The 21,644-nt window shown below is 50.8% G+C and overlaps 1 protein-coding gene across 2 annotated transcripts in view; it reads right to left on the reverse strand.

The window, feature by feature from the left end:
• SLCO3A1 (solute carrier organic anion transporter family member 3A1) overlaps positions 1-21,644 on the reverse strand; it is a 244,265-nt gene that overhangs the window by 202,154 nt on the left and 20,467 nt on the right. For both annotated transcript variants that reach the window (XM_090263651.1, XM_090263650.1), the window contains exon 2: positions 1,852-2,317. In XM_090263651.1, the coding sequence (XP_090119777.1) occupies positions 1,852-2,317 (466 nt within the window). The remainder of the gene's footprint in view (positions 1-1,851; positions 2,318-21,644) is intronic.

Genomic DNA, 21,644 nt, shown 5'->3' on the forward strand with positions numbered 1-21,644 from the left:
ATACCACAGCCCCACATGTCTGAGTGCGCCGCTCTGGGCAGGAAGCCCCGAGCAGAGGTGATTTAGCGTTGCTGTTACTTGAGGAGAGATTCTAAGGAGACATTTTTCTACTTAATTCTATCATCAGAGACAAGAACTCGGCTTTTCACTCTCCATTTCCTCCTCTGCGCTCTGATTTATCTGCGTGCTGTTATCACTGCCAGAAACCATCTCTCCCAGAGCCCGAGGGTGACATCCGTCAAGTCAGAGACCAATTGTCTGGCTGGACTTCAGGAGACTATTTTGGATACATGCTGTGACCCATGTCCTACTCTGCAACCGAGTCACATGGAATGGCTTTTGCTCGGGCTTTAAAAGCAACAAAATGTAAATGATTTCCTCAGTCCCCTGTCCCCACGGTGCCCAGCTTCAGACACAAGTATGGAAGCCCCTGACCACAGCGGGGAGGGACTGGCCGCCTCTGGCCTGAGCGGTCTGCTCTTCCACTTCAGGCTCCAGGTTCGGGTCATGACCAGGCTCACGGGTACTACCTCTCTCACCGTGAGCCTGTCCACCGAGGGCTGAAACATACATGTGTGTTCCCCAGAAGCACCTGCTCCACGGCTGGGACCGAAGGGCACGGAGGGAAATTCGCATTCAGGTGCCTGACACTTCTACGCCCTCCTGGCTCAGGAAGCTCGGGCAGCGCAGACTGACAGCCTGGCAGACGGGAAGCTTTGCATCACATCCTGTTCAAATCCTGGGATATCCCAAACCTCCGCGTTATAATGAACTTTATACCTCAAGGCACAGAGCTTCTGCTGGTAGGGGTCATTTTATCAAAGCTTAGCACTCAGGGACCAGGGGTGTGTCATATAGTCCAACAGCTTGTGGGAAGCAAAGTTATACTTGGTGAACTAGCGGTGGAGGTGCTGGGCAGGCCAGCCCTCGCCGTGCAAATGCCCATGCAGCAGGACCCAGAAGCAGCGAGTGGGGGCTACAGTGTCCACGCCATCTCGCAAACAGCAGACGCTCCCGTTCACTGTAAGAGCAGTTCGCCACTTAGAGATGTCTTAACCCCGGATCTGCAAATGGCTTTCATCCTTCCGGTATTGAATATCAGAAATTCGTACAATGCTAAGTAATTTTAAAAACTCACATGTACCTTATTTCTTCCAAAATATCCAGTTCCAGCACATACCCCCAATATAGAAAAAAATTACTCAAAGTCACCAACTTTGAATGATACCAAATGCTGACAACATGGAGACCCCCAAGTCTACCCTGGGCCAAGGAGCCTGAAGTCCACACCCACAAAGAATGGCAGATAAAGGAACATAAAAGTCCTAACCATGTCTTCCCTCCTGGGGTCTGTTCATGCTCTAGCACAACAGAGCTCAAATTCTACACAGTGGAATCACATGGGGAGCTCTTTAAAAATGTTTTATGCTAGCTCAGTGGATTGAGTACCAGCCTGCAAACCACAGCGTTGCTGGTTCGAGTCCCAGTCAGGGCACAGGCCTGGGTTGCAGGCCAGGTTCCCAGTTGGGGGTGCGTGAGAGGCAAGCACACATTCATGGTTCTCTCCCTCCCTTTCCATTTCCCTTCCCCTCTTTCTAAAAATAAATAAATAAAATATTTAGAAGTGTTTTATGCCTAGGCTGCAGCCCAGACCAACTACAGCAGATTTTCTTGGAGTGCAACTCAGACATCAGCTTTCAAATTCCCTGAGTTTTGAAGCCAAGTTCCAGACCCAGTGCTCAGCAAAATACAAAGTGCAGGGCCCACCTTTCCTTCCTTTTCCACACGCCCAGGTTACCAGCACAGCCCAGACCGAAGAGAAGCACCCCCTGGCCCTGGGGCCACGCCTACCTATATAGAGCGAGGAGTCCTTCCGCCGCACGTGGTCATCGATGTAGGAGACGCCCAGGGGCTGCACGGGGGTAGCACCGATGCCCAGCAGCACCTGGGCCCCAATCAGCAGCAGGTACATCATGTTGGTAGCAGTCCGGCTGCGGCAGATGAGGTCGGGGTCGGGACCCTGGTCGCCGCCGGAGCCGTTAGCGGCGCAGACGTCACGGCCCTCGGCGCCCCAGCGGATCTCGCCCGCTTCGTACTTGTACTGGTGGGTCAGGAACTCGGGCAGGGCGGACAGCAGCGCCCCCAGGGCCATGACGATGCCCCCACAGCCAATGAGGCGCGGCCGGTGCCCACGAGCCCCGAAGTAGCTCACGAAGAGGATAAGCGCCAGGTTCCCAATCTCAAAGCTGCTGGCAATCACGCCCACGTCGGTGCTCTGCAGGTTGAACCTCCGCTCCAGGGTGGTCAGCACACTCACCTGCAGATGCAAAGTGATATCTCAAGGTCAATCCCGGTGGACACCATGGGAGAAGCCCCCGTCTGGCCTCCTGGCGCCCCTCCCACCCCACCTGGAGGTGTGCACCAGATGGAAAAAGACACCTGTGCAGGCTGATTTACCTCTGCAGAGTCCAAAAACATTTACTTCGTATGGTAACCCTAGTAACAGTTAAAGAATGAACTTTCTCACTGGCAAAGAAGTTCCTCTTGGCCCCTTTCCATCTTGAAAGGTTCTGCCTCTACTCAGGAAGCACAACTTCCCCTGCTCCCTAGGATTTAGAGCCCTTGCGTCCTGTGAAAGTCCAGAAGTCCACAGTTTCACATGCTCCCAACTGCAGGTTATTTATTTATAAAACCCGTTCTGGGAGGACACAGGAGCCCAGGGCTTCTCACCAGGAGGTTAGTGTAACTGAAGAAAATAGATAAAACAAAACCTGGGTGGCAAAATGGACAAGCTGGATGTGAGCTCATTTGTTAGCTCTTCACTTTCTTCTAGGAATTTTTAACCCACGTAGGTGTCCCTAGAGGCCGCCAGGTGAATACATTCCTGCCCGGTGTACGCCCTATAGCCCCATGGAATATAGTCTCATGACTTCCCCCACCTTTGTCTTCTTGCCTGCCTTACATTTGCTTAACAAATAGTTACTGACTACCCGCTGCTGGTCTGATAATGCCCTGGACACAAAAGACAAAAACAAGGAAGAGATGTCACCTGGCTCAAGATGCCACCTCGCAGAAAGGTACACTGGACCCAACTCTAACACAAAGCAACTGGGTGTTACATAACCAACGCGAACATCGCCCTAGGGAGTCAACAGGAGATGCTTTATTTCTGGGCTACTTGAAGTAGAGAGAAAATGTAAATGGCCTTCCTCTCTCGCTGTTTGCAGGTTCCTCACAGGCATCATGAGCAAGACAAAGAGCTCCTGTCGTGGCAGAGCTGACAGCCCTAGCTGGGTGGGGCAGGACTCTCCAGCAAAGGCAGCGGCATGAGCCAAAGTCAGGCGGCGCGATTTGATCATGGGGGGGGCAACGAGTGGGACAAATTATAAGGAGCCACGGATGCCATCCTAAAGAAATTACAAAGTCCCTTGGCACAGAGCAGCCTTTGTCTACCTGGCAGGGGAGTGTAAGGAGGGGCAGCAAAGCAGAGGGGTGCGGAGCCAGGGCTGTGGGGCCGGAAAGCCTGGGCCCACCCTGCCTGTGACCTTGGACAAGGTACCCCGTGCTTCCGCCTTCCCGTCTGCAAAGGGGGGATAAGAATGTTGCCTCTCAGGGCTGCTGTCAGGAGGAAAGAGCTTGTAGTGGAAGGACTAGGGGAGGGCTATCTGGGAACGTTGGGGGTTCTTCACGCCTAAGGGTGGCACCAGTGTGACCGCAGGGTGGGTAGCGGGTGGTGGACAAGTGAAGGAATGCCAGCAGAGAAAAAGGCTGGGCTCTCATTAAGAGAAGAGACAAGAAAGGGCCCAAGTCAATACAGAGGCCATGGAAATGAACAAAAACATCTGAGCACAGCAGAGGCGCAGCTGTATCTTTGGGGAGACTGGCTCTGTCTGTCCGGGTGCGCGTTGCTAAGGAAAGGGAGGAGGGGGAGTCCCATGGATCTAGCCTTCCTCCAGGTGTAGAAATGCATGCACTGCTGTCAACACGCATGCACCCACGACCTCCCCACATGCTCAGGCGCATGCGCCTACAGGCACACACTATGTACATGCATGATGTTCCATTCACCTTTATTACAGAAAAGAACAGTGGCCCAAATGATTATGCTTCGCCTCACTTCCAACTCCACGCATTTAACTGACGGACTCCCTTAGCCCTGAGGCTCCACTTGCACTTGGAAAGCACTAAAAGTTCCAGATGCCTGGACCCTCCCAGTTTCTGACCAATTAGTCTGGGAGAAGCCTGGATGCTGGGATTTCAGTCAAGACCCCCAGGTGATTCTGTGAACAGGAGCGCGCTAACACAAGAACACACGTCACGGCGGTCAGTCCTTCAGCACTGGTCCTGGCGGAGCGCGGCAGAGCACACGGTTCTAACACTGGCACGTGACCTATGTCAGGACATCTGTGTACCCCTCTATCGCCTGCATTTCAATTCTGGTCCCCATTTCCATGGTGCGTTCTAACCCAGTCAAGGCCGGCTCACCACTCAGTTGGCCCTGCTTAGGTGGCTAGATGATTATTTTTTCAAACACAAGTATTTGCAATTGTCAAGAAAAGCTTAGCGAGTCCTGGTCTCATTAAAATGGCTTTCAAATACCCCCCCAAACATTCTGAGAGGGCTGGGCAAGTAAAAGCTCAGGCTCCGCTGAGTCCCGCCTGCCCTTCGTAAAAGCAGGACGGAGGGCGCGTTCTGCCAGCGGCTGCGCTCGGGAGGCAGCGTCGGAGGGAACCCCAGGGAACCCCAGGGAAGGCGGCCTGACCGCCTGAGGGTTGGGGCTTCAGTGCTGCACCCAGGCCTTTGCGGCGAGTGCTCAGAGAGGCCCAGAGAAGGCCGGGCGTGGAAACAAGCAGGGAGACACCTAGGCAGGCTCCCCTGGGTACACTCGAGTCCCTTTGAGCAGTCCGGGGGGTCTGCAGCGTGGTGACCTCCGCCCTGAGAGTGGAAGTGGCAGGAAGGACGGCAGGTGGGAGAGGTCACAGCGGCAGCCCTTCTGCCTTCTGCCGTGAGGCGTAAGGACATCCGCACTTGGCAGCGCATCTGAAACATGACAGCCGCTCCATCAGAACAGGTGTGCCCTGTCATAAAGCATCGCGCAGGTAAGGATATTTATGATGACAGATAAGAGGTGGATGGGACAGAGACGGCTGTGGGCAAAAGAAAAATAATCAGCTCTCTGAGAGAGCGCGGAGGCCCGAGCCTGCAGCTCTTACCCTGCCACAGACCTGCTCTTGGCGGGGCGACCCGCAGGGGTGACAGGAAGAAGCAGGGTCTTTACCTCCCTGACTCGGCCTCAGGGATGCCCACCTGGATCAGGCTGTGGATCAGTTAGGTCAGAGACTAACGTCTTCAGTCACTTGAAACGCGACTTTGAGAAGATGAACTAACGGAGTATGTACGGGGCCATACAGCCCACGGGTGGCTCTTACGTGCCAGTGCACATGCATCGATGAGGAAGACACGTGCCAAAGGGAACGTGTGTCTTTACACGACGGGTAACAGAACTGACGGAAAACAGCCTGATTACCAGAGACCAAGGAGACAAGCTCCAGGAGGAAAAGGGAGGAGGCAGTGGCCTTGCCTTGCGCCTAACGAACACGGAGGTGTTGCTAAAAGAACACAATATTGACCGGCTGTCTGCTACCACGAGTCAGAAAAACGGGCCTGCAGTGCAGAATCTCCTGGAACGCCTGGGTAAAAGTAAACAAATACAGACTCCCTACCCCCAAGGGGACAGCCAGGAGTCTGAGGTTCTCAAAGCTGCTGGGGTCTCCAAGGCCCGCCTGGGGCTGAGAACCACACCGCAGGCGTTACAGGGGTCCACCCACGCACTGCCACCCACCCAGAGCTGCGGTGCTCGTCCTTCGGTGGCAGCAGAATCACCGGGAAGCGGTCAGCCCGCCAGGCTCCGAGCTCGGAGTGAGGGACCCAGCCAGCGGCTCTGCCCTGGGTCTGAGAACTGACAGGTCTGACAGGCCCCCAGGAGGTGCTGACGGTGCTGACCGGGGCGCCGGCGCTTTCAGAACCGCTTCTTCCCCAGCCTCCCTCGCTCCGTAGCACACCCGCCCTGCTCGGGATTAAAGAGCTTGTTTTTTAAAATTAGATACAAGGTTAAAGACCCCCCTCCCCCTCATTTCCAGCTCAGAGAGAAATGCTTTTCTGTTTGGGAAAGGGGGGCTGTCCTTTGGAAAGGCTCACCTCTTTGGGTGCCGGAAGTACAGCCAGGCCAGCTGCAGGCATGGCGGTCCAGCCCCGAAGGGAGACCATTCATTCATGCTGTCGCAAACGTCACAAGGCAGGAGGCATCAGAGACTGTGGCCGTGTGCAGAGGAGCCCTGCTCACCTTCCAAAGGCTCAGGGTTATCAGGAACACAGGAAGAAGCCATGTTCCCTGGAGCAGCACCTAAAGCTCGATCGCGCTCCTGAGCGCAGCGGGCCCTGCACCTGAACTGGAATCACCTGCGCTGCTCGGCGCGTCCTCGCCCCCCTCCCCCACCAGGACTCTGCTGACGCTCACCCGTGAGAGCCCGGCCCGAGCGTGAGCATTTGCAAAGCTCCCCGGGTGACTGATACGCAGGTAGGTAGAGGTATGTGTGTGCACAGACACCTGTATGGGCGCCGCAGAGGGGATGTATGTGCCTGGACGTCTGCAACGGTGCCACCTGGTCACACTGGTGGGGCGCTGGAGCAGGGGAGCCTCAAGTTCAAACCCGCCTTTGACAGATGGTGGGTACATACGTATATGCGTATGTGACAATGCAAGGACTTAAACATTTGTGATGTATCCACTTCGCACATTTTACTGGATGTATTTTAAGCCTTAAGTTTCAAGTATTTTTTTTACATGGAAAAAAAAATCTAGCTTTGACAGCACCTGGCCAAGCCCGTTGTTCTGGGCCTGTTTCCACATCTGTGTGGCAGGAGAACAGTGCTTGAGTGTTATGTGATCATAGCTGGCACACAGTAGGTACGCACAAAAGAGCTGCCTTCGTCACTGGCGGGCATGCTCTGTGTGATTTCTGGTTCGATTCCCCGCACCTTGCCTGCTCCGTGGGACATGCAAAAACCTAACTAAGACACAGACAGCACCTGGCTCACAGGTCGGCTAGGGAAGAGAGACATACAGTCAATGTTTCTTTATTTCTGGTATTTCTGGAAGAATGATTTAGCCTGTATTATGACCACATGATAGGTACATGGGTGTAAGTACTGTCTTGTATTTTTAAAGATTTTTTAATTTATTTTTAGAGAGAGGGAAAAGGAGGCAGAAAGAGAGGGAGAGAAACATCGATGCGAGAGAGGTTGCCTCCTGTCCGCACCCCGACCAGGGACCAATCCCACAAGCCAGGCACGTGCCCTGACCGGGAATCGAACGGGTGACGTTTCGATTTGCTGCATGACGCCCAAGCCACTGAGCCACACCGGGTAAGGCACACGGGTATAATTTCACAACTGTTTTTCTTTAAAAGCCAAGGAAGAGTTCCATGGAGAATCTCTAATTTAAACATAACTCTGGACGCCGGCCCACAACACAGAAGGCAGGAGGAGGTACAGACAGAAAGCATGGGTGACTCTGAGGGCCCCGCACCTGGGGCTCCCTTTTCCTGTGTGTGACACAGAGCTGGCAGCTCTGACCTCACGGTGTGCCGTGAGGGTCCCACGAGGGGCCGCCAACGCCCCATGCCCCGGCCGTCACTGTGACTGCGGCTCTGCCTGCCCTTGCAGCGGCATCGGAGGACCCACCAGCGTTCTGTGTGCCCGGGCCCTACGAGAAGCGGCAGCATCTCCTCTGAGCACCCTGCCAGGGAGCCTCTCGGCGGCCTTCCTCGGAGGGGCCTCCTCAGTCTCTGAGGCTCTGTCTCTGCCGTGTGTGCAGCCTCCTCAGACTTTTCCCCGTGACACCCCGTTTCTTGGTTTCTCTCATCAATCTGTTCTCCCAGGAGCTCTGTTCCCTGAATGGGCCTCAAGCACACCAGAAGCACAGTTTTTATTATTCTTTATATTTAGTGCAAGTTTATGCTCAATTAATTCCATGATGATGTGTAACATTTTATGATTCTATTCTTTAAAAAAAAGTCTCTAAATTTAATTCCTTCCTACTTATAAATCACATGATTGATTTTTCTCTATAGCTCAGCGGTCCCTCATAGGAAAACAAAAATTCTCCATCTCTGCTGGGGACCACTAACAGAATTTTCTTCCACTCAGTTGTCAAGCTGTACATTTTTACATCAGAAAGTTTTACAGCGGGCTGAATATTATTCATAATTTGGGTTTAGTATCTTTCACACAACAACTGCAGACAATTTTTCAATTCACAATTTATGTGCTGCCAAGATCTTTTATTACAGAAACTTTAAGAGCAAGAGGAGTTAAATGATTTCCTCAGCATCCCACAAAAATGCATAGGGGATCATGCATAGCTGTAAGAGACTGCTGTCTGACACACTCATCACTCGTGTACTCACACGCACTCCCCAGGCAGCAGTTTTCACTGTATTGGACTCCTCGGTATGGGCCAGGGTCCGCGCTTACCATCAGATACATTGAAAAACCCCACACTGAGCACCCGCGCCACGCCCGGAACTAATCCAGGGGCTGGCCTGTCCTCAACCAACACACAGGGTAACGGAGGTGACAACAGAGAAAACCGGCAGTTTTCACAAAGGCGGAACCACGTTGCCTTCACCAGAGCACAGAGCAGCGCAGTCACTCTGCCTCCGCGGGCCGCCCTGACCCAGGCGGGGAAAGCTAACGGGCTCTCGCAGGTAAGCAGGGGGCGCCCTGAGCAACTGGGAGCCAAATTTGCTGTTAAGGACAAATTGGAAGTGATTGTTAAAAGTTGTGCACAGAAGAAAAGAGTTATGAAGTCATATATAATTTTGAAAAGCTTGCGTTGATAAAAGGGAAGCAGTTTTCTTTACTACAGGCTGTTAATATTCCATTTAAGAACTGATAAAACAACTATACAGAAAAATCAGTAAAGATAAAGATGCTTTGAACAATACTTTCTTCCAATCTTAAAATTCAGGAAATAAAGTAACAACCAACCTAATTTTTAAAAAAGGCAAGTAACTGGAATAGACATTTTACGAAATAAGACATACAGGTGTCTAATTTGAATTTGAAAAGATGCTTAGCATCATTAGTCTTTAGGGAAATTCAAATAAAAATCACAAGGTTCCACTACCCACCCACAAAAAATGAATGTAATGAAAAATACAGACAATACCAAGCATTCGCATGGGTGTGCAGAAACATTCATACATTACTGGTAGGAATATACAAGATACATGGTTACAGTCACTTTGGAAAACAACTGGGCAGTTAAAAAAGTATGTAAATAAAAGTATATATATTTACCACATGACCCAGCAATTCTACCCCCAATCTACTCAAGAGAATGAAAACATATGTATACAGTGAATAAACGAAACATGGTATATCCGTAAATCCAATATGAATCCAATCCAGTGAATCCAATACCTACTAAATTCCAATACCAAGAAATAGTATTTGGCAACAAAATGAAACAAACCACCCATACATGCTACAATGCAGATTAATCTCAAAAAGATTATGCTACGTGGAAAAGCGAGATTTAAAAGACTATATACTATATTATTCCATTTATATAAAATGTCCAAAACAGGCAAATCCATAGAGGAAGGAAGCAGCCTGCCTGGAGCCGGCAGCGGGTGGGACCTGACTAGGAGCATGCAGGGATGAGCCAACTTCTCGCACTGATGGAAATGTTACAAAACAAGGCTACGGTGGTGGCCATACAACTTAATAAATCCACTAACAATCACTTATTTGTAGCTAGAACTCATCAGCTTCCTGGTGTATAAATTATAACCTCAGTAAAACAAAATGAAAAGACAACGTGTCTAAGTAGCCAAACTGAGGCAGAATCACTAAGTACAAGAGCAGTCGGGAAGGGTTAGGGATGCTCACGAGAGGCTTCCTGCGAGGGTGATCACCCGGCTAGGTCTTGCAGAACCGGTCAATGTGGACAGGTTGGGATGAAGGCAAGGGGGACACGCACGAGTGCAGAGAACCTAATGAGCAAATGTGTCGAGGTGGGAAAGGCTGCGGTATGTCGGGTGGACGCACACCGCCCAGTTTGCCGGAGCATGTTCCGGCCCTGGTTCAGCTCCTGCTCTGAGCCACTTTCTCTCCTTGCTCTAGATCAGTGGTTTGGGACTTAGGGTTGGCCTGGCTGTTGAGGAATCACCCAAGTGATATCCCTGCCTCCAAAGGATTCTGGGGTACACTTGGGGTGAGACCCAGGAGCTGGTATTTTGAAAAATCTCTCCAACAGATTTCAGATGTTGTCTAAAACCCACGGATGGCTTTCCCCAAAGCGTTCTGAGCAGCAAGTCGCTGGAAACACCCCAGTCGTTCCCTCCTTCCAGAATTACACCTGCCTACTACTTCCCGCTAAGTAGAGAGCAAAGTGTTTCCTTGTAGACATTTTTTTTTTTTTGTAAGTGGAGAACAGATATGGAGAGTAAAATCGTAGAGCAGTGTTTTTTACCTTTTTGCCATTATCACCACTCCAAGAGCCTTTTTAGACATTTCTTTCTAATACCCCCCATAAAAATTTTAATAGTGCAGGCATACTGTATATCTGTTTATATACTGTATGTATATCGATGCTTTACAAGGTTCTTGTGCCCCTCCCCCACCCATAAGCAGCAACCTTCCCTCCACGGAGAAGGCAAGCTCTGGGGTCCCGTGACTAGGTTGCACGTCAGGTCCCCAGTTGGGAGCGTGAATGAGAGGCAACCACACAGTGATGTTTCTCTCCCTCTCTTTCTCCTTTCCCCTCTCTCTAAAAATAAATAAACAAACAAACAAATAAGTAAATTTTTAAAAAAGAGGAAAAGGAGATCACTTAGACCAGGCTTGTTTCTTCCTCTTAAGCAGCTATCTTTGGAGTTAGCTGTAATTCCATTAAGAGAAGAAAAACAGAAAAAGGAGGAAACAAACATTGGGAGTTGGAGAAATTAGGCTTCTCTGGAGAGTAAGACCACAGAGTGAGTGGCTTTAGTGAATAGCATCCCGATCAGAAGAGAAGAATAGTGGTCGTTTTAATGAAGGTGGGTCAGGCAGTTCAATGCCCCCTGCACTGCAAATTTAAAAAAAAAAAAAAAAAAATTCCATGTGGCCTCTAAAGGGAAGATCTGCAATTATTAGAGGTAATGAACATAATAAAAATGCAAACTACCACTTGATAACTTAATAGCCTGTAATGATAAATGCCACAGCACAAGGGAAATCACAAGGTTAGCTAGAAGAAAGGTGGAGCCCAAGCTTGGTACAATAGTCCTAAATAGTTAGACTGGAGGAGGCAAGAAAATAGCTTCGCTCTCTCATATCAAATGATATGGGACAGATTATTAATAACTCCTCGAAGCCCCATGAATCAATGGTATTGGCAGGGAAACCAGAGGAAAAGTCACGGTAATTTTCTCCCAGTAATCAAATGTTAGTTTCATTTACAAAAAGCTTCCATATGGAATCCTGCCTCAATAAAACATTCTGTGCTTGCCCTGGACAATCAATAGGGCTGAGCGAGTCCCTTCTACAAGGGAGGACGTGCATCTCAAAACAGCCCTGAACCCTGGAGCCTGGTGATAGGTTTCACTTATACTAATGCTCTGCCGTGGAATGCATCATATTAAACTTCTTGTCACTTCCTTTCCCTTTTCATTAAGAAACGGACCCGCAGCTTGAGGCAGTGCTTTGGAATCTAACTTCCTCTCTGCTGAAACTGATCATCCCTACTGCTAATATCTTGGGTGATCAAGTCTCATTTCTTCCCCCACAGACACCAAGTAAATGCATTGTGTTAATAATACAAAACACCCCGTATATATATTATATATAGGAAGCCACATGCTTCCTTGCCCACGGATCATTTTGCTTTTAAAAAGCCCCTTTTTCATGTAAAATGCGTCCCTTCAAATGTACTTCTAGAGATTGGACTTGAAGAGATCTGCCTGCATTGCTACAGGCAGTGAAATAATTGCCGAGGAGCTCTGTTCCCGAAGCACAAACAAAGGAGCTGGGAGCACGTTCCTGGAGTCTCCCGAGAGGCCTCGGCCACAGGCCCACGATGCCCTGCAGATCCGGCACAACTGGCTCACCCTGAGTCTGCCATTGTCCAGCCGGGCCCTTCTCGCCACAGCCTGCCCCGAAGACACACGGGCTCTGGGGGACCCTGTTTCGTGCCTCTGCGCATCAGGAGCATCCTCTAGGGGGTCAGTCCTTGCTGGGCAAGTGGGTTCAGACACAGGTATCGCGAAATTCACCTGAGAGCATTTCAGAAATGCGAAATCTCAGTCCAGGCCCAGACCTACTGAGTCAGACTGCATTTTAACAAGGTCCCCAGGTGATATGCGCATTCGAGACAGAGGGACGCTGCCTCGGGCTACGTGCTTTGTAATCCCCTGGCCTCTTCTCCTTGGCATCACGAGGCGGCTAAGATGGAAGGAAGGAAAGCTTATTCAGTTCGTGGGGCCTCTAAATACCCAGTCTCACTGTCCATCCATATTTGGGGAGCAGGGTCCGCAAAAACTCCCTCTGCGACCTTCAGCATGTGTCCAGCTCACCCATGAGGAAGTTCTGTGGGCTCCCTTTGTGGACCCCATCTGTCCGGTCCTCTCTGTCCCCTCCCCTGAGCTCCCACCAGCCATACACCGTGTGGAAGTGAAGGAGACACCTGAAGGACAGGAGGCATTGCTTATTAGCTTCCTACGGTTTCCCGTTAGCACCTAGAATAAAACCCTAACCCTGGACCCCAGACAGCAAGGTGCCCCCCCACCCGCCCCCAAATCCTGGGGCTTCGAGCTTGTCTGTGGCACCTGGGCTTTGCAACAAATGCAACAAATCAGTCAGTCTGTCTGTCTGTCTGTCTGTCTCTCTCTCTCTCCCTGCCCCACCCCCCACCTCTCTGGCCAAATCTGTCTGCCTTTGGAATTGGTTTGTCAGAGCCTTCAGCTGGCCTGTGCTAAAGGATGGGGAGCAGAAAGTATTTTCTGGGGGACCTAGTTAAGTCTCATTGAGTGAGGGAGTAAAAATACTGACACAGCACCTCGAACCCCCTTCCTGTAAAAGGCAAAGTGAGGATCAGCACTGACAAGGCCACACACAGACGGAGAGCCCTGGGGAAGGCCACTGGCAGGGTTCCGTGCCTGCTCATGAGCCTTCAGGTGACCGTGAGGAGGGGCCAAGGTCGCGACAAGAGGGAGGTTCAGGGAAGGCTCAGGGAGACCCAGGATGTCACGCACGCTTCCTGCAAACAGAGCACAAGGCCGCAACTAGGGCAGCCTGGGTTCTACTTAGAGATGCGACAGAAGAGTGGGAACGGACACTACAGTGATGGAGAGACGGACAATTGTGTGATAAAGCAGATACTGCAGATGCTGACTGTGAGGCCGTTACCGTGAAGCACAGGTACTAGCTGGGTAATGCACCGTTTTTACACGTTGGAAGGATTGCGTAATAAAATACCGGGGAAAAATGATTATTGATAGTACAGAGGGAGCAAAATATGATCTCAATCCTTCTATATTCCACATGCTAAATGTGTACCTATGTATAAACTGTACATATTTACACATATGTAATATAGCCGTAAATTAATAAAACAAAATATACATAGAATACTGGGCATGTAAACAAAGGGAGAGCTACTCAATCTCATGTAAACAGAGGGAGAGCTACCCAATCTCAGTTTGCATTTTGTTTTAGGAAGAAATTAATGCTACAATGCTTCCTAGACTCCAAATTCAGGAAACTGTAGACCGTCTTTTCTGAAAGTTATTCTTAAATGTAACAGAAAGTTGCCCAGGGCAAATAGTATTTATAAGCTAGATGCCAAAGAATAACAATTCCGAATGATGCAAAATGGAAACATTCCTACCACCTACGAAGGAAAAGGAACAAAATTCAAGTATCATACATTCACTCTAACTGCTTGGGTGATTTGCCTGAGCTAATGGCCTAGGTGAGCGGGCAGGAAGCCAGGCTCGCCATATTGCTATACGGTGAATTGCTATATGGTGAAGTATGAGCAGAGCCTGGGTGTGAATACTGATGTTACATTTGACACTCAGTGACTAGCAACCCCATCTGAAATAACCCTACGATACAGGGTCTCGAGGCTAGTAAACTCACAGAACAAACCAGCACTGCATTTAACAAGGTACAACCTGCCACCCAGCGGCTATGGCCACGATGACCCCCGGGGGTAAGGAGAGCCAGTGTGCGTGGGTCCAAGGACCCAGGAAAGCTGAGGGTCTGGGAGAAGAGCTGAGCAACGAGTTACAGCCTAAGGGGAGGCAAACGGTGCGGTGAAACCCACATGATGCTGTAGACACACTTCCACGCTCAGCGGGATCACGCGCAGTCCTTCCCGGGTGGCAGCACAGAAAACCTCCTTTCATCCAAGGCGTCTGCATCTCCAGGGTTATATCCCCAGCCCAGGAGTAACAGGGTTCACTGTACCAAGAACCAACGATGTCTGCTTAGCAGGAATATGTTTGTTCTGCGATAATAAATGCTCAAATAGTACCTTTTATTAATATTAATGCAAGCAATTTTTACTGAGCACTTCTGCTAAAGCAGCTACTGTGCTAAGCAGGCACTTCTATAGATTAATCCTCATACAATCCAATGTCACCACTCTGTTTTGCAGAAAAAGAAAGTGAGGTTTCTTATGCTCAGGGCCATAAACACGAGGTGGAGCAGAGGCTGGAACCCAGGCAGTGTGATTATAGAGCCACACTGAACACTTCAGCTGCCTGCGTATTACGAATTACAGGCATTTGTCATTTGTGTGACTGGAAGTGCACAGTGAAATCAAGTGAACAGGAAGCAGAGAGCGGCAGCAGGTGTATCTACAGAGGCCAAAGGCACGCGCCCTGAAGACGTCATGGGCATGCAAGCAGCCTGCTCGGACTCAACAGCCCGGTCCCTGAACCACGCCCTGTTCTGATGACACTGCCAACCCCGTCTCCGTGTGTCCGAGGCAGGGGGACTGGGGAGTTCCAGGAGAAAGCCCTGACTCTGCTTTTGACTCCTGGCCAGCCCTTCACTTTGCAGCAGCGAGAGGGCGGGTAGTATCATCAAATCAGTTAATAACGTCACCAGACCAAACCACCACCAAGGGCGTAATTAAAGTTCTTTTACTTGTGTTTGAAAGTATCTGAAATCTGCCAAGTGCGCATCACTGCACAGAGCAAAGCAGCGTGTCCAGAGGTTTATCTGGCCTTTTCTTCTCCTGCCTGGGATCCTAGATCCTGAGAAAGTCAATTAGCCACTGAGCACACTGGGTGTGCCAAGACCTGGAAGAGCTGCTTTCCACAAACATTACCTCATTGGATCCTGGCAGGACCTGCGCGGCCTCGCAATTACTGACTTCAATTCAGAGACGCAGGAGGAGAGGCTCGGAGAGGCTAAGGAACTTGTCCCACTCGTCCAGGGCACACAGCCCGCGTGGCAGAACGCTATTTACAGCCTCGGCAGGGGCATCCCGCCTGGTCTCATTAAACGGTGTGGCGACCACTAACGTCTCCGTCACAAGACTGTCAGGAGGCAGGGGATAGCAGCAGGCCCTCGGAAGGCCCACTGACTGAAACCTGTTTATCGGTACCAAGTGGCAAATCACCTCTGCAGGGCGACGCAGCTACCCCGGCCCCAGCTGGGCTCTGAGGGCCGGAGCCGCCGGGCCGTCCGAGATGCCGAGATGAGAGCGGGCATTGTGTGGTGCCAGCTGCTCCCGGGCTCCGCGTGCGCAGGCGGTGCAACCCCGCTGGGGGCGGGGGGCGGTGTGGGACAGGGGTGCAGCGTGTGTGGCTGCCGTGCCTCCGCTGGGCCGGCCAAGAGGGGCTTAGAAACCTTCGGGTCGTTGCCAGGGCAGCTGGGTGGGCAGGGGTGCTTGGCCTGAGCCCTCCTGCACGCAGCGGAAAACAGTGCCAAGAGGGGCAAGGGAGAGAAAGGGCAGACAATATCCAAAATAATACCTAAGAGGAATCGATGCTGCCTTCCTACGGCTGACAGGACCCTGCGGTGCCCGCTCTCCAGCCACCTCTCTGCACTCACCTCTCCCACTTCCCCTCACTCACTGGGGACTCGCCAGCCTTTCTCTTCCCTAATCACAGCAAACACGCTTCAACCCCAGGGCCTTTGCACTTCCTCTTCTCGCTTCCTAAAACGCTCTTGCTGTATAGTTTGATCCTAAACTTCCTTTAAGTCTACTCAAACGCCACCTGCCCAGATGTCGCCATCCCATATGTTAGCAGCAGAACACTCAGAAAGCATATGGCTGTTCCCCACGGGCACTGACACAAACTGCCTACTGCAAATGCAACCAAGGACAGAGGAGGATGCATGTGTTCAAGGGCCATCGCGGCAGCTTGAGGGTTGAAATCTTATAAAAGTTAGAAACCGACCAAGGGCCCATTCTAAGCATCCCTAGGAGACTACGGGGTCCCGCACCCAGCTGCGCAGGAGGAAGGGTTCCCCTTCCCTGTACCGTGATTTCAGACACTGGTGTTTGGCTGCTGAAAGAAAGAGGCACCTGCCCAGCTTCTGCCAGAGACACAGGTGCCATGGTAGCTTGGAGAAAGGCACCCTGGCCTCGGACGTCCCATGTCCTCTGAACTCTGAGTTCACACAGGGACAAGCCAGCGTGACCCTCCTGCCTTCAGAGTGAGCTTGGGGAGGGCGGCCCTGAGAAGGGGGGCCAATGGCAGAGAAAGCACAGCCAGGCATGGGGACAGCAGGACAAAGGTGAAGACGACCTCTGCTCTGTGCAGTCCTTTATCCCAGGTGACCCAGAGCAGAAGGGCTGGCTCAGCACCCTGCTGTCCCCACCCACCATCAGCCACTCCTTCCCAGCTCCCCACATGGGATGGAAAGGGCTCTCTCCACCAAACGAGCGACAACTGGATAACGCGCATCACTTTTCCCAGGAAGCTTTGCTGATGCTGGAGGAGACCTGCCTCTGCGCTCCCGGAAAACCGGGGCTTCGCTGGCAGGACTCCAGCTGTCGGACCCAAGCAACTGGGATCCGTCCTGATCAGTTAGCTCCGTGGGGCTGCCTATCTTCAGCTCTCCAAGGATAAGGTTATTTTGAGAGTTAAATGAGATAAGATGCATATTTAAAAACACTCAGCACAGGGCCTGGCACAGAGTAAGCATTCAAAGTTGCTTGACTCAACCAAATGATTCTGATGATGTAAGAAGAAAATGTCAAAATTAGAACCAAAATCTAATTATCAAAGCTTTCTAGAAAGATGCAAATTGTGGAAATCACCTGAGCCCTATTTATAACAGAAACTAGACATTTCAACATAATTTCTGATTTTAGTGATCCATAGCTTCTCAGTTGAAGAAACTAAGAATGGTTTCTTTATCCTAAAACAATTTTCATAATTTTTTTGAAAGGCCCTTGAGTCAGAATGCCCGCTTTCGGTGCCCAGCACTGCCACCACGTTCTCGCTGTGTGACTCTGGGAAAGGCCGCAGGACCTCAGAATCTTCATCGATAAAATACACGGTCATGCTTACTACACAAGGTTTTACTTAAGTGCATTGAACAGGTCAATGCATATAAAAACCTTGGAACACCGTTAGATACCACCACTATTTGGGTCTCTCTGATCATCACCACTTTGACCATTAATGCGACTTTATGTGATGCTCTGGTGGCAACGCATTCTGCTCTGTGCCGTGTTCCTGTGCGTGTCTTAGTGCATCAGAGAAAATTAAGTGAACAACGGACGCAAAGCACTTGGCACTGTTCCTGGCACGGGGCGCAGTATCGACCAATGAGACGTGATGGACGGAACCATATTTTAGGACGTTGCCCTCAGGGATATTACCAATATGATTCTGCTTTTTTAAAAAATAGTTGGAACCAAAGTTTCTAAATACAAACCAGTAAAACAAATGAAATAAGTAGGAGAGTGGGAATAATGTGTGAAATAATCGCCTTAGTTTTTATCAGGAGATAGAAACCACAGCCTGGAATTTATAATCAACAGCAACTCTTAGGGTATGTAATGGTATAAAAAAAGATGATTGCCCATAACTCAGCTGGGGAATCCCCACGGAAATGACTGCTCCACACGAGGAAATGCAAAGGGACAGAAAGCTCAGGGCGTGGCGGTTGCTACACACCCCAGTGAGCCAAAGGGAAGCGGTCCCTTCTCAACAAGCCCCGGCATCAAAGCAGGAGGGCCAGGCAGAGACTGGACGTCCTGATCCCAAACGGGCGCTTCTTTCACTGAAAAGCCTAGGGCTTCTTTCATTCCCTACGGAGCTCAGAGAATGAAAAGGGTGGCCAGAGAGAGGGGGTTCTAGGGTCTCGTCCCAAGTTCCTCTTCGCTGTGAGGATAAGCAGATGCACAAAGATGCGGCCAGGCACCAGGTGAAAGTGAAACCAAGACCACGTCCTGCCAAATGTAAAAGGGGGGAGGGGGGTGTTTCATTATCAACCAGTCCCCCAGCGTCTTGGCAACGTGTAGATTAAGATGAGCTGATAGAGAAGCCTGGAATCTGAATGGCTGGAGCACATGGCTCCCTCCCAAGACCTTGCCGCTGGTCTCTGTTTACAGGGGATGGCGCCGGCCGGGACCGCCGTGGCTGGTGGCCCATCTGCTATTCCCTTACTCACCAGGCACTACGAGTCAGCCCAGCCAGCTCCTTGAAGAACAAGGTGATATTACAGCTCGTTGGGATGCCAGGTGACTCCTAACTGCAAAAAAATAATCCCCGTGTGCTTCTTCAGCACTGACTGGCCTGCATGGAGCTATGCTTTTTGCACATATTCAGTGAAATCCGAGTGGGGCTGAAGAGCCATGTGCAGTGGCCGTGGGAGTGGAGGGTGGAAATGCTCCCATTCGCCCCATGTTAGTAAATTTCACACCCCTCTGCTTGAGGATTCATTCATTCGTTTAGCAAACATTCACCGAACACTGCCCTCCACGTGGTCAGCCCTTAATTGGGAGCTGTGAACACAAAGACAAGCAAATGCACAGCTTCTACAGTGCGTTCTTTACAGAATGGGGATGGTGTACCCCCAGTCCCACTCAGGAAACGCAGGTCCCGCGTGAGAGCATGAGCAGACGCAAACATGCCCCTCATCAGTCTGCACATGCCCGCTCCTCGCTCACGTCTCTCACTGACTCTGAGCGTGGCTTCGGTCTCGGCACTTCTTATACCGCGGACCCCTGAATGCACCACTTAACCTTCTAAGGCCACCGAGGTGTGTCCTCGGGGAATATCCTGCCCACCCACGATGTTAGTGTCTCAGCTGCTTTAGAACCAAACTCCCCAGTAAGAGGCAACCACACTTCAAGGCAGTGACCTGAAGGGTTTTGTGTTACAATCAGGGCAACCGCAAAGGCGGCCCCAAAAGAAGGGCACCGGGCTTGGCCAGGGACAAGGTGATTGCGGGAGGGGACACGGTTGCCCCCCACAAGCAGGACGTCCCGGGGAGTGCTAAGGGGAGGAGGAGACGGCCAGGCAAAGACGTTGCATGGCTTTGGCTAAGAAACTGACCTCCTAGCGTGTGGGCCAAAGGCACAAGCTTCTGTTTCCCTCGTGGGCGGCCTGTGCAGGCTGCTCATTTCCCACAGGGACTTGTATCCACCGAAGGGAGTCTGCGCGCTGACTCTCTGACCCACGACGGTTGGTATTAAAAGCTTCCGATCCAATACGACCAGCGTCTCTGAGTGGCTTTTAAACCTGCAGTCCCGATCTAAAAATCCTTCCTTTCCTTAGGTCAGTGGTTTAAACGGCGGAGGACAAGGGGAGGGTCTGCTGGTTGCAGAGAACGCAGGGTAAAGGAAAATCTTTCATGGGGAACGGAAGTATCAGATGACTGGGGCCCTTGGCTCAGGCCGCTTCCAGTGAATCTCAAAGCAGAAACACAGACCTGGGGCTGGGACGCTGACAAGGGTTTTGGTGTTTACATTCCGTCGTGTGACCAGTTAAACAATCCCAGGGCAAAGTGGAACAATTCTCAAGATGGCACTCCATCAGTAAGACCAAGAAAACAATGCCCCCTGCAACTGGTCCCAGAACAGGAGTTGAGGTTTGGATCTTCCCAGAAGGGTCTGGAGGACAAAGCAGGCTGCACAATTGATGTGGCAGCTCCGTTTATCATCAGCCTCCTGGAAAGGGACGTTCTTCCATGAGCTCTCCAAAGAAGCGTGGGGGTGCTTCAGCGTGGGTCACAGGGCACATGCACTGCCGTCCCCTCCCCAAGGACACAGACTATATCAGACACCAAGGCTCACGCTGAAGGGAGACCTGTCAGCTGCCTTGCCAGCTCTTCTGGACTCCAGTCAGCTCTCTCCATCCACCCCATTCTTTCCTTTGAAATATTTTGGGCCTTAAAACTTCTGGAGGGAGCCCTGCTGAGAACGAGGAGAGAACAGAGGCCGGATGCCTTTAAAGCGCCCCCGGACTCTGTGCGGTTAGGACCCGATCAGGGCTCTCCAAGGAGCTCTGTTTAAAAAGATAAACAATGTCCTCCAAAGAGTGAATGTTAAATTAGCGATGGGACATCCATATCATGGAATATCACTCAGCAATAAGAAGAAATGAATTACTAATACATGCCACAGCTTGGGTGGGCCTCCTGGGACTTGTGCTGAGCGGGAAAAAGAAAAGTCTCCAAAGGTCGAATTCTGTATGATCCCATTTACGTAACGTTCTTAAAATGGCCACACGCTAGGGACAGAGAACAGAGAGGGAGGGTGTGGCTGTCCAAGGGTAGCAGGGCGGGCCCAGGGGTCACAGCTGTTCTGCACCTTGACTGTGGCGGCTGGCACATAAATCTACACATGTGATTGAGTCGCAAAGATTTAATACACACAACACACAAAGAAATGCACTTAAAACTGGGCGGTCTACTGGTGAGCTGAATGCCTGCCAGTCTCCTATGGTACTGCACTGTGGTTATGTAAGATGTTACCGTGGGGGAAGACTGGGCACACTTCTGTATTATTTCTAACTTTTGCATGTGAATCTACAGATACTTCAAATTTAAAAGTAAAAAAAAAAAGAGAGAGAGAGAGAGACAGATGCGCAGGCGAAAGGGGAAAACAGGCCAGTTTCATTCAGACACTGTGGAGCACCCGGAGTACTTACTAAAGTCATCCAGGTGCCTGCCCCCGGGGCGCATCAGGCCAACTCTGCTGCCACCCACAAAGCTGTAGCCACATAAAATCTCCTTCTGAAGCCCCTAGAGCACTGGCACCTCTTCAGGGATCTTGTTAAGAGTTTAGCTGCACATAGGAATTCATGAACCACTGCTTGGAACACAGGTGTCATTCAGAAAGCCAAAGACCTACAACATAACAGCATTTCTGCAGGGGAAAAATGAACCGTTACTTATATAAACCACACCTATAGAGGGAACTCTATACAATCTGTAGTAACTAAGAGCCCTGGACAGCTGGGACAATTATGTAAGTCCCCTGACCTTCCTTTCCCTTTCCTTTGTATTTTTTTTTTCCTAATGTCCAGGCGTATTCTTGTTTGCAACTGAAAAAACACACAAATCCTGACTTTTGTTACATGCACACGCATCAAGCTAGCTATCATCCTACGGTATAAGCA

Source organism: Furipterus horrens, unplaced genomic scaffold, assembly GCF_987537825.1.
Source record: "Furipterus horrens unplaced genomic scaffold, mFurHor1.1.pri manual_scaffold_16, whole genome shotgun sequence".
Taxonomy (NCBI): domain Eukaryota; kingdom Metazoa; phylum Chordata; class Mammalia; order Chiroptera; family Furipteridae; genus Furipterus; species Furipterus horrens.